The sequence below is a fragment of the Macrobrachium rosenbergii genome, chromosome 50 (assembly GCF_040412425.1).
Source record: "Macrobrachium rosenbergii isolate ZJJX-2024 chromosome 50, ASM4041242v1, whole genome shotgun sequence".
Taxonomy (NCBI): Eukaryota; Metazoa; Arthropoda; class Malacostraca; order Decapoda; family Palaemonidae; genus Macrobrachium; species Macrobrachium rosenbergii.
In genome coordinates this window covers 18,470,001-18,487,500 of record NC_089790.1, presented here as the reverse complement: position 1 = coordinate 18,487,500, position 17,500 = coordinate 18,470,001, and the positions used below count along the sequence as shown (strand labels likewise).

At 37.9% G+C, this 17,500-nt stretch overlaps 1 protein-coding gene across 2 annotated transcripts in view; it reads right to left on the bottom strand.

The window, feature by feature from the left end:
* Positions 1-17,500, bottom strand: part of ds (dachsous cadherin-related 1) — a 362,092-nt gene that overhangs the window by 16,528 nt on the left and 328,064 nt on the right. For both annotated transcript variants that reach the window (XM_067094074.1, XM_067094073.1), the window contains 9 exons: positions 9,745-9,925; positions 8,771-8,940; positions 7,722-7,867; positions 7,110-7,261; positions 6,454-6,629; positions 5,677-5,874; positions 4,903-5,244; positions 4,157-4,297; positions 2,913-3,060 (listed from right to left, as the gene is read on the bottom strand). In XM_067094074.1, coding sequence (XP_066950175.1) covers positions 2,913-3,060; positions 4,157-4,297; positions 4,903-5,244; positions 5,677-5,874; positions 6,454-6,629; positions 7,110-7,261; positions 7,722-7,867; positions 8,771-8,940; positions 9,745-9,925 — 1,654 coding nt within the window. The remainder of the gene's footprint in view (positions 1-2,912; positions 3,061-4,156; positions 4,298-4,902; positions 5,245-5,676; positions 5,875-6,453; positions 6,630-7,109; positions 7,262-7,721; positions 7,868-8,770; positions 8,941-9,744; positions 9,926-17,500) is intronic.

Below are 17,500 nucleotides of genomic sequence, written 5' to 3'. Positions count from 1 at the left end.
CTGTTCTGACTCAGAAAGTGCGACTGATAACAGAAGAATTGGTAGAGGAAGAGTAGTGGCCCGAGTCAGACAAGGAAAATGGTTGAGATCAAAAGTCTGTAATGAGACAGTTAAGTAAGAAGTCTGAGAGTGATGGCAAAAAACTCTAAGTGACTTGGAAAAAACTAATGATAGAACAAACATATCTGCAATCTGGAAGTTTGTTGAAGATGCATGGATTGGAAGAGAATAAGCTGGGGAAAAGGGTAGTGTATAATCTGCTGGCTAGATGGGGTTAGAGAGGTGTTTGAATGGAATTGCCTTGCCTTGCCTTGACATACAGGGAGTGCAAGAGGTATACAGGACATAATTGAGAAGGCATTGTGTGTGTGTCTGGTTAAAAGGGGGTAAGTGGTGTTGCTGCAATCATGATAAGCCTTCTATATTGGTAAATTATTTATATGAGATATGACTGGTACGGCTGGATGAGGGAAGGGTGCCCAATGAATGGAAGAGAAGGAATAACTGTCCCTTCGTCTAAAGACTGGGAGGAAGGAGTTTGGTAGGATACTGACAACAAAAATACGGCAGATGACATGGGGACTGGTAGGTGTGAAACGGTGTGGGTTCAGACAAGGAAGTTTGTTAGAGAATCTGTAATTAAAGGAGAAAGGCTGTGTGCAGCATACGTGAACCTAGGATATGTTAATGACGAAAGTGACACAGAATCTCATTGGTATTACCAAAGCTCGGTGATCAGCTCAAAAGTCGGTCTGAGACATGAGAATTCTATGTCTTCATGACTGTCTGTCTTTATGGATGGAGTTGCAAAGAGTCAAAGAAAAGAAATTAGATACATGAGAAAGCTGTGGGATAAGAAAATAAGTCTAGAATAGAGTTTGGAATGGCTCATGCTCGCAGACGATGCAATACTGATCGGGGACAGTAAGGAGACACTACAGAAACTGGGGAGGCTTTTGAAAGAGTTTGAAAGTGTCTGCAAGACAGCAGAGTGAATGCTAAATGAAAGTAAGAGCAAGGTTGCAAAGGTAATTGGAATGTAGGAATATGGAGGAGGGGAAAGAATCTGATGACTATATGAAACCCAGTTGGAAATGACCCTCTCCCACCAAAAAGAAAAAAAAAGTAAGGCTTAGAAGAAAGCCAGAAGATGGAATTAAGGAAATCACATTTTTAACTTCTTGTATGAGGTAAGAAATGTACTGAACAAACATCTGTCTTGATCTGAGTGATAGCATCTAATTAGAACACCTGGAAAAAAATGAGCAAGATCTTGACTGATTTACGTGCTACAAATATAACTTTATTTGAACAACTATACCATAAACACAGAATGTATAAAGCTTCTAGAGTTAATGATATCTTTATCGATTTATAAAGTTTGAATTTCGAGTTGATGATAAAAAAAGAAAAACTCTTTACTCTTCAACTGATATAGAGGAGAAGGGGCAGCCATGAATGGCTGGTCTACAAGGTCTAGGTAGGCCTATAAGATTCAAGTGAACGGCGCTTTGGGGAGTGGGGGATGGGAGGGGGGTAGGAGCAGTGGGAATTGAGAGACGTGGGTGTTGGAAAGTGGGGAAGTATGTGTGGGAGTGAGGAAATGACAGAAACCTTACTATAACCTACATCATCCCTACAGCCTGAACGAGTGCAAGTAACACGGCAAAAGCAATTCATTACGTTAAATTCACAACAAACCCCTCTCTCTCTCTCTCTCTCTCTCTCTCTCTCTCTCTCTCTCTCTCTCACACACACACACACACTCTCTCTCTCTATCTCTCAACAGCAGCAAATTCCTTAACGCTGGACGGAGGGAGGATAGACATGGGAGGGGGAAGAGGGAGAGGGAGAGGGAGAAGGATAGAAGTTCCCATTCCCCATTCCTCGCTCTAGGCCGATGCTGAGTCACTCTTCGGCCACAGATCCTCAAGGGTTGTAACTGCACGATCTCCCGTAAGAACTTTGGCCCTTACGGACGCCTGGCTAATGTTGTATGCTTTCGGTACACACCAAAATGCCATTGTCCTGGTTTGAGCAGACTTGTTATATTGGCAGACCACCGACCTCAAAGGAAAATAAAAGACTAAAAGCGAGGCAAGAAGAATCAAGCGAGAGGCGATAAAGGATGACAAAGAAGAGAGAGAGAGAGAGAGAGAGAGAGAGAGAGAGAGAGAGAGAGTCTATTCATTTAAAAGGAAGGGAGAGGGGAGGCAGATGTTTAACATGCAATATAAAGAAGAAGAATCAAGTAGCTGATGACAACTATTCTAAATAATACTAGAGAATACTAGAGGCGTAATTACTCTCCAAGTTTGGGGGGGGGTGACATGGAAATTAGGCGCATAACCTAAATACTGGGAACCTAAACCAGATCTATTTGTTTTCCAGGAAATAATTTGATGTTAATGGAATAAAATCAAGATATCGGTCTTTAGCTGAGCACTGCTTGATGATGAGTAGACGATTTTTAATTTGTCCAGAACAAAAGTGATGACTGCCTTGAGAAGGACAATCATTGATCTCTCTCTCTCTCTCTCTCTCTCTCTCTCTCTCTCTCTCTCTCTCTCTCTATATATATATATATATATATATATATATATACTCATAGGAGCTCACTGAAACTGGATGGTATCTAGCAGAAATATTTATTCAATAAAAGGATACCACCCAGTGTCAATGAGGTATTGTCAATAATTGCATTAATGCACAGATAATTGTAGTGATAAAGTTAATATATATACAGTATATATATATATATATATATATATATATATATATATATATATATATATATATATATATATATATATATATTATATAAACACACACACACCTATATATAGCTGTTGTCCCAACAAAGCATCAGTTAAATTACCCTTTTATTCATTATTTTGTACCAAAACACTCACCTGTAACTGGGTTGATGTGGAACGAGCCATCAGTGGACTGGAGAGAGTACCTCAAGGAGGCATTGTTCCCGAGATCTCGGTCCTCGGCCGAAACGCTCCCGACGACCGTTCCCGAACTGAGGTTTTCCTCGACCGTGAATTCGTAGACCTGTGGAGATACAGAGGTTAGTGTCAATGGCTCCATTTGGCAGTGCATTGGAATTGGAATATACAGGGTACCCCACAAAAAAACAGGAAGTTTTAGATTTACATTATGTATTTTACACACGTATTTTACCATGTATTTTACTTTATCAATAAACTAAAAAAATTAATTCATATAAATTTTCTAATTCCTTTTTCTTTAACAATGTCTCTGTTAACAACAACTGTTTTGTTTCCAACAATTAAATAAACTGCACCATATTTCCTGGTTTTTTGTGGGACACCCTGTAGAATTTAGGCCAAATGCCAAACGATGCAGCCTATGAGCTCACTCAGCGCTGAAAACAATATTTAAACTATTGCTAGGAGAGGGTGGAAAGCAAGATAGGAGAAAGAGAATATGAACGGAGTTACTGTAAAAGGAATGAAGGGGGTTGTAGCCAGGGGCCCAAAGGATGCTGTAAAGAACCTTAAGTTATACATACAGTGCACAGCTTGAGGTGCACCGACGTCACTACTTCCCTATGGGGTTTTCTTATTTCAGAATAGATAACACTGTTGTTTTTCTTTTTACGTAATTATGCGGTTACTAAAATGTCTTTCTTTGTTAGAGATAATATGATGGAAAATATCAGATTTATATAAGTTTTTGTTGGGATGAAACACGAAACAGATTTGTTGAATGTGTCCCAATACCGATGATTTTTAGAAATTCAAGGGTAAGTTTGTTACCAGATGGGTAAATAAATCGAAAATCTGCTACAAATAAAAAACCAGCTGAAATTTTTTTACCCAATAACAAAACAAACTCAAACTTTGCCACCATAATTAAGAAAACGAACTGAAGCTATGTGACCAACAAAAAACACGAAATGAAACTTTATCATAAAATAGGAAACGAACTGAAACTTTGTGACCAACAAAGAACACGAACTGAAACTTTATCATAAAATAGGAAAACGAACTGAAACTCTGTGACCAACAAAGAACACGAAATGAAACTTTATCATAAAATAGGAAAACGAACTGAAACTTTGTCACCAAAGACAAACCAATTGAAACTTTCACTTCAGCAAAACGTCCTCATCACTTCAACTCACCTGCTGTGAAAATGATGGTGAATTGTCATTGGCATCCAGCACGCTGATTGTGACGGTAGTGGAGGCTGTGGACACAGGAGTGCCATTGTCTGTGGCGATGACGGTCAAGACGTAGCTGTCGCGCGTTTCACGATCCAGCACCTGGTTTTGGAGAGGAATGGATAGTAAGACTTTTAGTTTGGAAACACCTGTACATACTGCAAGTTACTGGCTACTTCACACAAAAAAAAAAAAAAATAAATAAATAAAAAAAAAATAAATAAATAAAACTGTCTTTTTGAGGTTGGGGTCCTATCTCCTACAGGTGACAATACAGTTGTAAACGAGTGATGTACCTTGAAAGAATTCCTACAAACCTAACTTCCTTTACATACTATCATGAATTATACATCATCCCCAAAAGATGTATCTCTTTCCTTAAAAACAAACATTGTCATCCAATTTTTCTCAAAATACTTACGTAATCTACTTGTTACCCTAAAGAATTTACTTCTCACGTCAACAAAACACCACAAAATTTAACCTCTATAAGGCATACCTAATACAAATAAAATACTCTTACTACAATTCTGATGCCCATACATACAATTATACAAACTATCTACACATAAGAACTATATAAAGCGCTCGAAAATCTGAAACAAATATTACTCTCCCTCAGAGACACTACACAGAACTTAAATCCTATTACAAAACTATTCCTTTCGGGAGAACTCAAACATCACAAAACGGACACACACACTTACCTCCTTCAGATACAGAGAACCGGAATTCGGAAACACACCGAAGATGTTTTCGAACTCCTTCTCTTTGATGGTGTAAGTCAGCCGAGCGTTGTTCCCGGTGTCCAGATCGACAGCTGTCACCTGCAGGAACTGAGAGTTGGCTGGGAGCGACTCGAGAACATTGACGGTGTAGGAGGACTTGTCGAACACCGGCGGGTTGTCGTTCACGTCTTGGACCTCGAGGTTGACCGTGAGGTTGGAGGACAGTCTTGGGTCACCCTTGTCCTTGGCACCGATGATCAAGGTGTACTTCTGCACGGCTTCGTAGTCCAGCATCTGCGCCAGCATTAGGATTCCCTGGTCCTGATACGAGACGGATACACAGTCAGTAACATGAAACTCGTTCTGATAACTTTGGGTTTAAATGTTTGTAGTCTTCACCAACGTTTTCCGTATTTACTCCCAAACGTTTATTGAATAAAATGAACTAGTTTTAGATTTAATAAAATTTGTGTTGAACCGGCCATTAACTACAGATACGAAAATATTGCGTAGCAGATAAAACACAACACTTCAAGGGATTAAAACACTGAATTTTAATGACTTCAACGCTGTATAAAGACATTATCCCAATGGCTGGTGACGGAAGTTAAACTCTACACAAAATCGAACACAAAATAAAAAGTATGATTATTCAACACGACAAAAACAACAAAATAATGAATATGATTACTCAAAACACACACACACACAAAGACGCAAGAATGACGAAAACACAAAAACTTCCCCAATTACCTCATCAATCTGAAACATCTGCCCGGGATTCTGGATGAGTTCGTAAGTGACAACACCGTTGTCGCCGGAGTCGTGGTCGGTGGCGTGTGCCACGTAAATGGTGACATTCAACACGGCGTTCTCCCTCACCGACAACTTCATCGTACTCACGTCGAACTCGGGGGCGTTGTCGTTCACGTCCCAGATGCTAATGTTCACCTGCGGAGGAGGAGGATGACGAAGAGGAGGAATGAGATGAGAATCGAATCACTGGTAGAACACCAGCTGATCTGTTCGAATCATTGGTTGAACACCAGCTGATCTGTTCGAATCACTGGTCGAACAACAGCTGATGTTTTCGCTTTATTCCGACCTATAATTACTGATAACACTTTTCTCAGAGTAGGACCCTTGAGGTAAATGAAAATAATGGATGGATATTCCCACAATACACAAAAATATAGAAAAAACATAACGACGATGAAGAAATAAGACCCTTTCCTGAGAGTAAATCTTGGTATATAGATTAACATAATTAAAATCTTTACGTTTGAAGAGAGCTACAGTAGTCAACGTAAAGTTTAGGAATTTAAAGTTTATTTCTAATAATATACCAAGATTTGCACTCGAGAAAATATATTATTTCCATCTTCATCTTTAAAGAAAGTGACTGCTGCTCACAGGCTTCAAACAACGATACTGAGGTTTTTATTTGTCAGAAAATGAAAAGAACTTAACTTTACCAAGCCTGAAGTCTTAAGGGCTATTAAACCTCGAGTATTAATGGTAATTCCTTACCTGCGTGTGGCCGTAAGTGGGAGGATTGCCAGCCGTGGCCAGGACGTTCAGAAGGACGAAAGGATGACACTCGTGATCCAGGGGTGAGGCTGTTCTCAGAGTGCCACTCAGACTATCGATGCTGAAGTAGCCGTTGGGATCTCCCGAGTAGATGTTGTACCGGACTTCACCTCCACCTGTTGTAACAACAAAATTAAATTTTAAAAGCGTAAGTAACATTAAAAAACGGAATTTAAAGGTTAGCAGAAACGTTGGACTTCAAGATTATAAGCATGCTGTAAAGGTACGATGAGGCAAACACTAGAAATAATAGAATTCCTGCACTTCGTGCTTTCCTTGACTATTGGATACCTTCAGCTGTGACTTAGCAAGTAAACTTTCTCTGTTCATTTATTAATAAAAGCAACGATAAAAATAAAAGGTCTGGTACACAATGCTGGTTCTAGTTATTTTTACTACTGCCTTCTTATAAAACTTCTCGGGATCTTAAGGATAGGGTACTTCTTAGCTCATGGTTTCACGTGATTCAAAAAGGCAATGATTGTCGCCTTCAGAAAGCCTCAACGGGATGAAATAAGTGCACTGGAGAGAGAGAGAGAGAGAGAGAGAGAGAGAGAGAGAGAGAGAGAGAGAGAGAGAGCTGTACAATGACCTACCTCTGCCACTGGACGTCGCCGTGACAATTCCCACGACGGAATCTCTAGATACATTTTCAGCTACGCCGAAGGTGTACCTGGGTTTCTCGAAGATGGGCGGCTCCTGATTCGTGTCTATGACGGATATAGCGACCTCCGCTTCCACTTCCGACCTGTTCCAGGGAAGAGAGAAGAGATTAGAACATTTCAAGCAATTGTCCATCGCTCATCTCCATCAGCTAGAGAACTATTAGAGTTTTTTAAAAGCCAATTTGCGAGTTCTGGTAAATTGTTCAAAGTGATAGCTTTGAATCACTTTTCTTCAGAAATTTGTTCAAACGAGCAGACCTGAATCCAAGCTACGTTTTATTCACTTACTGACTCACAGAATGTCCGCCATGAATCTATTTTAATAATATAAAAAAGCTCATTCAATTTTATTTTCTGAAATAATATAGGTATCGATTAGCCAAAATTCATAAAACGAAACACCCGATTTTCACCTAATGATTATCCGCACTTAAAGACCAATTACTAAGTCTTTACTGTTTATCATTCTCTAAAAAGTCTCATTACATGGCAACACTGATTTATCAACTTCCTGACTGACTGAAATATTTGGCAACTGTGTACCTGAGGCCGCCCCCATCGCGGGCGGAGACGTTGATGTGGTACATGGGCGTTGATTTAGACAATGAGCGTGTGACGAATATCTCTCCAGTTTTGCCGTTTATCCGGAATATGCCGGCGTCATTGCCGCCCATGATTTCGTAGGTCACCTGTTCAAAGAAAGCATATTTATAGGTCACCAGTTAAAAGATTCCTTATGTATAGGTCACCTGTTAAAAGACAACTTATGTATGGGTTACCTGTTAAAAGCTAACAATGTATGTGTAGGTCACCTGTTAAAAGATAAAATGTATAGGTCATCTCGTAAAAATAGTATATGTATAGGTCACCTGTTAAAAGATAATAATATACTGTATGTATAGGTCACTGTTAAAAGATAATTTATGTATAGGTCAACTGTTGACAGATAATATATGTATAGGTCGCCAGTTAAAAGATAATATATGTATAGGTCACCTGTTAAAAGATATGTATACGTCACCTGTTAAAAGATAATATATGTAGAGGTCGCCTGTTAAAAGATAATAATATATGTATAGGTCACTTGGTAAAAAATAATAATATATGTATAGGTCGCCTGTTAAAAGATAATAATATATGTATAGGTCGCCTGTTAAAAGATAATATACGTATAGGTCGCCTGTTAAAAGATAATAATGCATGTATATACAGTTTCTCCATACTGTAATAAGATTATATGTATACAGCTATACATCTATGTCGATTTATACATTTCATCAGGAAAAAATTTAAAAAAAAAAAAAAAAAGCTGCAGTTTTGTCCTTTTATGATATGGTAGTTGAAAATTCTTGTCAAATTAACCTAATCCACATTATTCAAAAGTCCGCTTGGGTGAAAGTATCATAAAATTAAAACATAACCAAAAATTTCCTTCAAACTAACGTCTGGAATTAGGTTTATCTCAAGTAAGAAAATACTGTTTTTTCTCTAAGCACGGCAGAAGAACTATCAAGTAGAAAAATAACACAAGATTCTATCAAGTTAAAACTCTCGCCATTCATAAATACGACGTCAGAGAGAAAATAGTTTACCTGTCCGTAGATCCCAGCATCTTTATCAGTGGCCACGACCACTACTACAGGTGACGTCGATTTATGCTGCTCCCTGAGGGAGACGTTGTACTGCTGAGGGTAGAAGGTTGGGCGGTTGTCATTGACGTCCAAGAGTTGGATTTTCACAGCTGCTGTCGTGCTCAGGCCACCTGGTAAGAAGTAAACCAAACAATGAGATTAATTCTGTCGTTGCTTGTCGGGCTATAAATGCCATGTATTAAAGTCATACGGAAAGCACTTGTTAAAGATATGTTTGCAAAGTCAAACATTCTGCGCAATACCCTAGAAAAATTTAATTTCATAAGAAGATCGAAAAAAATCGTCAGACAACAATTTTTCAAAAACAGTCATAAGGGCATTAAAGATGTCACTGAGTAAAAACATTTCTGATAGCTAATAAACATTCTTAAACTGGTAACAACAAATGCATCCTTATTTAGAAAAATACGACCATCATGAACGGTTAATGGTTTAGGCCAAAAGAAGGTCCAATTCAAAAACTCTGTTACAGCACCAAACATTCTCTGGAAACCAAGGGCTGGCTGTTGAATGTTTACAAAACTGCAAACAGAATAGACTCGAAGTCGTTTCGTATATGAAACTGAAGTCAAATTCTGACACACATCGGGATCAAACCCCAGTCTTTCAAGTGAAAGGCCGGGGCGCTACCAACTGATCTACACAAGTCATAAAAGAAGTTGGAACCCAGATACTTCTGTACCTGAAGTACTTAGGTTCTAACTTCTTTTATGATCTGCTTGAGTCGATTGGTACCGCCCTGGCCATTCGCTTGTGAGACTGGGGTCCGATACCGATGTGAGTCAGAAATGCATTCCTGTGAAACAAATTCTCATGTGTTCATCAGTTCCATGAAAATGTGCGAAATGTACCACAGCTGGTAAAAGCAGCCCTCAGGTCAAAACGACTTGAAAAAATCTGTAAGATGAACTGACCTCTGTCCGTGGCCACGACCGGAAATTCGTAGACGGCTCTCGTCTCGTGATCGAGCTGCCCTGATATGCAGATATCGCCCGTCGCCGGTCGTATCTCGAACTCCTTGAATCGGTTGAATCCGTCGCCTATCGTGTAATTCACCATGGCGTTCACTCCACAGTCCGGATCTGTGGCTGAGACCTGGAACGGGAAAAAGGCAAAATAATTAACAACAATGTCAGGAGGAAATTGAAAATAATAATAATAATAATAATAATAATAATAATAATAATAATAATAATAATAATAATAATAACGGAGAAACAAATCCAGTTATGCATGGGTACATATATTTAAAAATAAGTTTTCACAGGGAGCTTTCGTGACTCTGTCCCCCCTTGAAAAGGAGAATCGAAGATTCCCGAAAGCTCTCTGTAGGGATTTATTTTTAAATATATGTACCCATATATAACTGTGGATTAGTTTCTCCATTTCAAGACTCAAGTTACTAAGTTTTTAATAATAATAATAATAATAATAATAATAATAATAATAATAATAATAATAATCAGGTACTCTTAGCTGGAACTAAGTGATAAAGATGAACCTCCCTTTTTGGAGATTTGTATTTCAGAAATCTCCCTTTTTGGGGATTTGCCTTTCAGAGATCTCCCTTTTTGAGGATTTGTATTTCAGAAATCTCCCTTTTTGGGGATTTGCCTTTCAGAGATCTCCCTTTTTGAGGATTTGTATTTCAGAAATCTCCCTTTTTGGGGATTTGTATTTCATAAATCTCCCTTTTAGGGGAATTTATATTTCAGAAATCTCCCTTTTTTTGGGAAATGTATTTCAGAAATCTGCCTTTTAGGGGATCTGTATTTCAGAAATCTCCCTTTTTGGGGATTTGTCTTTCAGAACTATGAATTGCCAAGTCATCACTATATTCACTCTGTGGCTGAGTGGATATAGTGTCGGCCTGGTAAATCACAGGTCAGCGGTTCAGATACCCAATGATGAGGTTTCTTTTTATCGATAATAATAATAATAATAATAATAATAATAATAATAATAATAATAATAATAATAATAATAATAATAAATCTTCAGTCTATTTAACGGCAGAAGCTTAATAGCCGTTCTTTACTCGCATTTCTCCCTATTTTTATTAAATAAAACACTGCCTCATACCTAAAGCTATTGTGAATACTAAAAATTCATACATTCTAGACCTGGACTCATCACGAGAGTAATAAGTTTAAAAATCCTTTGCAAGAAGTTTTTTTTTTTTTGTCTCGGAATTCCTGGAAACATACTGCCACTGATTTGTGTGTGTGTGTGCGTGTGTGTGTGTATGTTACGAATACGTAATTATTAAAGTGCTGGTTTCAAGCCTGTCTGTTGATTCTAGCTCAACAATAATACAACTCCGAAATCATAAATTCGCATTTAAAACATATAAGAAAAAAATGATTAGCGTTAGCATTTCGTCCATCTTGGCTTGCAAACAGATCTGTGGCCGAAGAACATCAGGGTAAAGTAACTGATTTTGCAGGTCAAGTTATATAAGGCAAGGTATGAGTCCCAGGCTGTTCAATATAATCAAGGACTTTCAATATATAATCAAAAATGAAATGAATTTATTTACCCAGCCTTTTTATGTCACGAAGCCAATACCTGAATTACGGACTTGGGTATACTATTAAAACCAGATTTTAGATATTCTTTGTATCTGAATTTAGGTGTGTACATTTCTTTATATATACCTCTTGTAAAGAGGGTACTCTTACAATGATCTTAACAGTTTTGCTAAAGCTAATTTATATTTCATGGAAATACTTACGTTTTTTATGTTAGCTAAAACGACTTTTCTGTCGATTACAACCGCTTTCTTAGCTTAGTCTCCTGCCAATTTTAGTTTTTTTTTTAAATCTAAATGACGTAAATTGAAAAGGATAACGTTATTCGTATAATACATGTCTCCAGTGTCTAATCTCTCTCACTAAACAGTCGGTTTGCAAAATGAGAGATATCTTCTTTTCTTACAACCATGTCATATACTCTGCGCAGATGCGAAAAGATTGCAGATCAAGTTTTCATCAACTAACAAAAATTGGCTAATGATCTAATTAAGCCTTTTGCATCTCTTACATATATCAGATTACATTTTCTCTTACATATATCAGATTACATTTAACTTCAAGTTAATCGCATTTTTCACATCAGTGATGTCAACAGAGCTCTCAAGCTATTTTCCGAGTTGCTGATACAATAATTTCTCCTGCCAAAATAATAGAAATTAATCAAACTCTACTAACAAAGAGAGAGAGAGAGAGAGAGAGAGAGAGAGAGAGAGAGAGAGAGAGAGAGAGAGAGAGAGAGAGAGAGAGAGAGAGAGTCTCTAGCCATGGGCTGGGAGAGGTCAAGTGGGTTGGCCAGGAAAACGCAACCTCTGCTGATTTCGGATGACGTTGGGACGGCTTCAGCATCAATAGGATAGAGCGACAGGGAGGCCCCAGCACGAACCTCTTCCCGCCAGCGCCCTTAGAGCCCAAAGTAAGAAGCCCTTCGAACCGAACGTTGACCTTTAAATGCGCCGACACTGCGGCATTGCCTTGCTTCGAAGACTCCAATTAATGCCGCTGACCCGAGAGGACCTTATCCAAACCGATGTTTCAGTGTTTCCGAGACAATCGTGTGGGAGGGGAGATGCAGAGGCTGCTGCCTGGAGAGCCGAGCCGTTTCAAAGGCAGATCCCTCCTCCTCCTCTCCCCCCTACTACTACTACTACTACTAAACCTACTACTACCTAGCCCTTACCCTTAGACCCCCGCATTCTCTCTCTCTTTTCAGGGGTAGGTCATCCTGATCACATCGCTCTCTTCCCTACATATCAAGCAGCAGTAATTCCCCCTGTAACCTCCAATTATGAAAAGGAACCTCTTTCACGGGCCGTTCACACACGCAGGGACATCTAAGCTTCCTAAGGCAAATTCGCTTATAAACTGGTCCACCCAAAGGATACCTTGTTCCACTCGAGTCCTCCTCCTCCTCCTCCTCCTCCTCCTTAGGAATCGTTCGACCGCGAGCAAATTCGCAAACAGGAGGAAGAAGGAGGTAGGAGGAACTTTTGGGGAAGGAGGGAAGACGACGGAAAAAAAAATCCACGAAGAAGGGTGAAGGATTGGCATTCCACACCCTAACCCATCCTACGCCCTATTATATAGCAACCACACCCTTATCACCCCATTGCACTGAGCTTAGAACGAAGGACGGAGTGTGTGTGCAAACAAGAGTTACTTTTATCACTATATCTTTTTTGCTCGCGTTAAAATTGATTTTTTTTTTTTTTTGCGGACAGTCTACACTTATTTACGTTCGTACGCTAATGATTCTCTGCAACGTTCGTTATTTAATTATCGTGAAGATTTCGCCTAAATGCACGACTTAAAAAAAAGTATACGAAAAAGGTGCTTTTTACCGACGAAGTATCAAGAATCCATTTTCAGAATAAAAATGTCAAGTTGCACACATTTTAAAAGTGACACGTAAGACGAGTCGATTTACTTAAATGGGGGTAATTTGCATATAAATGAAAGTAAGGACCATTTACAATCACAAATCGTTACAATATCAATTACACTCTAGCATGAGGAAAATATACTTCCCTTCTATATAAGAAAAAACTATTAGACTCAAGTACAGTAACGTTACCAAGAGATTTAGACCATCCCAAAGCAAAGAAGACACTCCTAAAGATTTATTCATTTGCTGAAGGAACTAAATAAAGTCCAAAAGGCTACAAAAACCGAGTTGATTCCAAAGGCTTACGACCAAATACTCTTGTTTTCAGTCTGAGTCAAGAGAGTATTGTCACCATTGCTATTAATATTTTTATAGATGGAATGACGTGAAAAGTCACGAAGAGGTGAAGTTGTGGGTTATGAATCGAGTGTAGAATTTTTGATGCTTACAGATGATGCAATACTGACTGGGAATAGTGAAGTCAAATTATGGTCTATAGAGCTACAATTTACCAGAGGCAAAAGTTAAAAGGAAATGTGAGCTTGAGTAATGAGATGATGTACATGGAAACCAATAAGATGCAACACTGAATGTTAGTATTGTTCATGGAAGAATGAAAGATGATTTTTATCGGTATTTGGTGTTAAATATAACAGATGACTTTAGTGGATCAATGGAAGCCCAGGTTGGAATGTGCAAAGGGAATACTGTACCCACCCTCCTTTATGGAAGTGAAGTGTAAGTAAAAGCTTAAAAATTTTAACGTTGTTTAAGATGAATTTTGTTTTGGAGTACATCTGGCTAAGAACAAAAAGACTGATAAATGTGGGGATAATATGAGATATGAGAAGTGGTAAAATAAGCTGGTGAAAAGAATGTGTAATTCTCAAGTATTAGAGAGAGAGAGAGAGAGAGAGAGAGAGAGAGAGAGAGAGAGAGAGAGAGAGAGAGAGTATGTAGGTAGATGGACTGAAGAGAAATTGGACATGATGAATATCATACTTGTGAAACATGACATTGTGAGCATAATAGAGAGGTGAATGGAACAGGTTATGTGAAGGAATTCAACGTGCTGCTGATGCGCTCGAATCAACTTATTTGCAGGTCAATGAATGTATGTACAGACTTTCCAGACTGCTCCAAGACTGATCGCATGGCTACTCATACACTTGCCTGGAATCACACCATGTCTTTCTGCAAAAAAATTGAAACTACCCTTCCTCTTTCAAAATTTTTGGAGACTTGCTCTCTTAAGCAAAGATTCAAAAGATTTTATAGTTTCCAAAAATTTTCATCTATTTATTTATTCATTTATTTATCAACTTGTTAATTAATTTTTTTCATTTTATAGTAAAAGATTTCTTTCTGTTTTACACTTTACCTTCCGTTACCTCTATCTGATGAACCCTCATATTCTTTGGAAGCTTGAATTTCAAGTCACTGGCCTATAAGGACTTCTTCCATATGAATAGGGTTCATCTTCTGAATAATAGTAATAATAATAATAATAATAATAGTAATAATCCTCTGCATTCACACATACATAAAAAGTCCACTGCTCACACATTCATTACTTTCAAACACGTAAGTAAACATACTTAATATTTTCGAGTATGTATGTGTCCGAGTGTGTAAAGCATAGAACTGCCGAATGTGACTAGTAGACTCTCTCTCTCTCTCTCTCTCTCTCTCTCTCTCTCTCTCTCTCTCTCTCTGTGAGTTTCAAGTTCTCTAAAATACCTCCTCCCCCTCCCCCTCCCCCACTGGTTTATAAGAACAAAGTCTCGGGGATGTTTGTCGAAGGGGGGGGGGTGAAAGAGAAGGATGAGGCGATTGGGAAGGTAACGGGGGGGGGGGGTGCAAGTTTAATGTTTGCAGACCTTGGGGTTCAAAAAGGACAAAGTTGTAATAGTAGGAGAGAGAGAGAGAGAGAGAGAGAGAGAGAGAGAGAGAGAGAGAGAGAGAGAGAGAGAGAGAGAGAGAGAGATAAAACTCTTTTTAACCTAGTTTAAAGAAACTTAGATGCGATAACTAAATTATCTTTTTTTGCTAGTTCACTTGACAGAAAAAGACAAACGACGGGTTGGGATTATGGTAGGCTGTAATGGAATGCTGGTGGACTTACGCACATACAATGGAGAGAGAGAGAGAGAGAGAGAGAGAGAGAGAGAGAGAGAGAGAGAGAGAGAGAGAGAATTTTCTCATGCGAAGAAAAACGAAACTTGATTGTATGGTCGAAGAGGTGCCTGTAATCAATAATGATCTTTTCATCACGAACACGATTATAATCAAGATCTATAACAGACTACAGAATAGGCTACTTAGTAGATAATTTCCTCTAGAGGAAAATGACGCAAAAGTACAGAGTAATGATCAACTTTGGCTTGAAGGACTATTTAAAATCAAGCCTTCATTACCACACCAATATCAACATACCATGGGGTCGTAATCTCTCTCTCTCTCTCTCTCTCTCTCTCTCTCTCTCTCTTCTCTCTCTTTAAAAAAAAGATAACTTATCTGAAATCGCTAAGGCTGAGAAATATCATAATGGTGAAATAAATACTGGAAAAGATTCACTAATCATGAGAATAAAGCATAACGCATAGGTTCCTTGGGTCTAAAGTCTCTTAAGGATGTTTCTCTGATTGACACTTGTCGTTCTAAGCTACTTTACTACATTAAATATCGCTATCGTTTGAGGCATATCGAAACGATTCTGGAAAACTTAGATAGACGCCTGTTGAGAAAGAGGAAAACCAAGTAAGTGCTATATAACACTCTCTCTCTCTCTCTCTCTCTCTCTCTCTCTCTCTCTCTCTCTCTCTCTATATATATATATATATATATATATATATATATATATATATATATATATATATACACACACATATACATACATAGACACGTGTGTTATATGTGGTCTGAGAGTTCATATGTATGTTTCGAATACAGAAGCCTATACACTTGAAGTCTTGTAGCGAGAGAAATGCTTCCAAACATGTATAACATGACTGAAGAATCGTCTTCTCGACGTCAGAACTGACGAGAAGCTGTCCTAATTTCATGTTAATCTCAAACAACAAATGAAAAATATCGAAGCTTGGGATTTGGAATTTACCATCATGAAAAGAACCGTCACACGTCACATCTGAAACGAATATAGTCAGCTACTCCAAAATACCACTGAGCATTGATGCAAAATGCTTACATACCTAAACACCCAACAGCTTACTATACCATCAATTTAATGAAGCTAACAAAGACGTCAATATAAAATGAAAAGGGGAACTTTAAATAGTTTCTTAATTAACCTAAACATTTTATGCCCGGAAATTTGAGCATGCATCTCATGATAACAAATTGCAAGCGACCTCTTGAATGAACTTTCTCATAAATCTCATTAATAATATAGGTGGTCTGGCAGTTGTCAATAATAATGCTAATAATAATAAATAATGGCTTAAATAATATATATATAGTGACGTGAGTACTCCCAACAAATTTAAGATTTGTTTGCAAGTCAGTGAAGTCTATTCTAAGACTCACCAACGTAAGATTGAAATAACCAACTTTCTTGATGTTATCTTTGTGGAATTTGCATATCTGGGATTAAATAAAAGTAAGAGAAAGTTAGTTATTATTATTATTATTATTATTATTATTATTATTATTATTCAGAAGATGAACCCTATTCGTATGGAACAAGCCCACCACAGGGGCCACTGACTTCAAATTCAAGCTTCCTAAGAATATGTTGTTCATTTGAAAATAGTAACAAAAGGTAACAGGAAATACAGAAAGAAGAGATCAGTTATTAGAAAAGAAACAATATATTAACAAATTAATATATACATCGATAAAAATGTAAGTAAATTATTAAGATACAGTGATAATCGTTTCAGGGCAGTAATGCATTCAGCGATGTATATAACGTCAAAATACAAACAAATCCCCCAAAACATACTTTTCGTTTGCACATATTCACATATGTTTATGAAATTCACCAATACGAAAACAGTGAATTCTATGAACCTTAAATTACCTTTTTTTTTTACGAAGAATTAAGTAAAATGAAACCCAAGGGAAGGAGGGTTATTTCCCCGTTAAAAAAAGGAAAAAAAAAAGACCTTTTCATTTTTTCCCCCTTCTCCAAAATGAGTGAGTGAATACTTCATTAGTTGTAGCACAAAAGACTACGCTTCCGGTCCTGGAGAACCATTTAGCATTTTTTCCCACTCCTGGACGAAACTATTT